Here is a 2718-nt window from a genome sequence, read left to right on the forward strand (position 1 = left end):
CCGTCAAGAATCACGCGAGTTATCACCGACTATGTGATGGCGACCGAACAGCTGGTGCCCCCTTTCAACGAATCTGTGCACCATGCCTGCCGTCTGAAGTTGTACAGCGAGGCGGCGAACGGCACGGCCGAAGACCTGCTGGAACAAGCAGCCTACGGCGAAGGTGGTTTCCACGTGGAAGACCTCCTGGCGGCCCGTGTTGTCGACGGGCAGCATCAAATCCTGGTCAAGTGGCTCGGCCTTGAAGACGAAGAGGCGTCGTGGGAGCCAGCCCTCAACCTGTACGAAGACGTTCCCGTACTGCTGCGCAAGTGGGTGTTGTCCCACGAGCACGACGACGGCGTGGATGCGATGCGGCAGGCGTTGGAACTCACCCTTGGTCACCCATTGTAGGGGGAAGTGCTCTGGTCGAGTGCGCCCCGAGTCCAGATCAACCTCGCTGAGGTCGGTTGCTGGATGTTGGATGGATTCGTACGGGACGATTGAGTACAGGACTACCTGGACGTCCTGGCAAATTGCTACTGTATTAGACCTCCTGGCGAATGAAATGATATTAACACAGTGATTGGGTACACACTTGTGCAATATGACACCCCTATAATTTTGTAAACTATTCACAAATTGACAGGGCACTTCAACGAGTACATCATTCACTTTGGGTGATTCATGACTTGACCAGAGATTGTGCATCGTGTTGTACAGGTCGTCTTTTCTAGAATGCTCAGTAGATTGGCGATTTGGTCGATCACTGCTGAAATTCAATATATCATCCAAGGTCATCCACCACTCGATGTTCATGGCCAGCCAAAGCACCACAACACCAGCTAAGAGACTCCTCTCCGCCAGCAAAATTGCCAAAGCAGTCGATGCACTTGCGGTAATTGACGAACGCCGTCACACCAAGCGTCAGCGATTTTCAATTGTGTCCAGTGATGCTACTGCTGAGGACCTAGACTCTGCCTCGCCCGTTATAGACCGGTACATTGCCGTCAAAGGGGTTGAGGTCGTCCACGCCCTGACCAATTTTTCGGTGTCCGAGCTCAATACTCTCTGGTCCAACATCAATCCATACGTGTCGAAGAACTGGAATGTTGGTGGTGGCCGCAAATGTCCGGTGACTGGGAAGGACATGCTCTTCATGACCCTCGTGACGCTCAAGCATGCTGGCACTTGGGATATGCTTGCTGCCAGATTTGACGAGAAGGCCGCAACGTTCAGCAACCGCATCGCCCAATTTATCCGTGATCTCCATCCGTATCTGATCCGCAAGTACATCGATGAACAAGGATTCAAGTGGACGATGCACCAGCTTGCTGTCGCTGGTCATCAGTTTGAAACCCACAAGTCGGCGCTTTATGCCGTTGACGTCACCTTTCAGCAAACCAGTGCACCTGTGGTATCCTTTGGCGAGAAGAAAACGTACTTCTCCAAGATGCATGGACTCTATGGTAACAAGGTCGAGGAGTCGGTGGCTCCGAACGGCTTGGCCATCAATGCAACGGATTGTGCTGTGGGCAGCACGTCGGGCTTAGAAATGTTTAAGGCTAACCTGGGCTTCCACTCGAACCAACTGGAGAAGCAGCCGAACGATTACAACGTCATCGACAACGAAGCTCTCCGCGACAAGTTCCCGAGTCGATGGGCCCTTCTGGCGGACAAAGGCTACCAAGGCATCCAAGAGTACGTCCGTGGCTTTACGCCAACTAAGCGCCCACCGCACGGTCAGCTGTCTATGGAGCAGGTGCGGGCCAATGCCAAGTTGGCGTCGGATCGAGTTATTGTCGAGAACTTCTTTGGTAGACTCAAGACGCTGTGGTGTATTGTGTCGGACAAGTACACGTGGAAGAAGGATGAGTACATTATGTACTTCCAGACGTGTGTTGACCTAACCAATGTCCATGTTCTTTTCAATCCATTGCGGAATGTGGATGGCGAGGGCTACAATCAGTACAAGAACCGCTTGATTTCCATCGGAAGCAAAATCAAGATGAGGAACTTGTTCTCCAAGGCGAAGTATCGTGAGAACCGTAAGGCTCGTATCAGGCTGTGCTGGGTCGTGCGAACTCGGGTTACACCAGCGAGGACTACGACATTGGCTATGACGAGGGAGACGATATTTTTTATTAATTCAAGCTCAATATAGTTAAATTTGCATGGACCACGATTTTTTGTAAAAATTATGATTTTGGGGAAAACTTTGGCACACCCCGGGGCCCATTCTCCACCGCCTAATCGTCAAACCGACATGCTACGCGCCAAAGGCTTGGCTTGGATATTGGTCCAAGCCATAAGTTATTTTGTACCTCCACAAATCTATTCTTGCTAGCTTAAACTCACAATCAAACCAATGGAGGTTGTTCTTTAGAAGGATAGTGACAACCTTCACGATTTCACCGATCCTCGAGGCCAACGAGGGAGTGAGTCACATGTAAAGCGAATGAGTACATACCGTCTGTGATCAATTACTCGAGAAGGACCCATTCATTGGTTTAGAGGTCCATTGAGGGGAACGAAGTGAATTGACTAGAAAGGTACCGTGTAATTTAAGTCGTTTGCGGTGGGTGATATTTCACAACCACACTACAGAGGAGCTCTAGGTATTTTTAGTCGTTTGAGACATACAAATTACATATTACAGCGCTTCACACAAAGAGCTGCGAAAACATACAAATTGAAGGAGTATTAGAATTCAAGGGCACAAATATTCTGCAGTTAAAT

The 2718-nt window shown here is 49.9% G+C and overlaps 2 protein-coding genes across 2 annotated transcripts; both read left to right on the forward strand.

Moving 5' to 3' along the window:
* On the forward strand, window positions 1–477 carry H310_09699 (hypothetical protein). Its single transcript, XM_008875850.1, has one exon. The coding sequence runs from the start codon at window positions 37–39 to the stop codon at window positions 391–393; it is 357 nt and encodes a 118-aa protein (XP_008874072.1). The 5' UTR covers window positions 1–36; the 3' UTR covers window positions 394–477.
* Window positions 478–790: 313 nt separating this feature from the next.
* Window positions 791–2127, forward strand: H310_09700 (hypothetical protein; the record flags this gene model as incomplete). The annotated part of the gene is made up of 2 exons (XM_008875851.1): window positions 791–2013; window positions 2079–2127. 2 exons carry the CDS (start codon window positions 791–793, stop codon window positions 2125–2127), a joined length of 1272 nt encoding a protein of 423 aa, XP_008874073.1.
* Window positions 2128–2718: the final 591 nt, after the last annotated feature.

Source organism: Aphanomyces invadans, assembly GCF_000520115.1.
Source record: "Aphanomyces invadans strain NJM9701 unplaced genomic scaffold supercont1.22, whole genome shotgun sequence".
NCBI lineage: Eukaryota > Oomycota > Saprolegniomycetes > Saprolegniales > Verrucalvaceae > Aphanomyces > Aphanomyces invadans.

Coding starts and splice junctions, on each gene's coding strand:
- H310_09699 (XM_008875850.1), top strand. CDS start 37: ATGGCGACCGAACAGCTGGTGCCCCCTTTCAACGAATCTGTGCACCAT.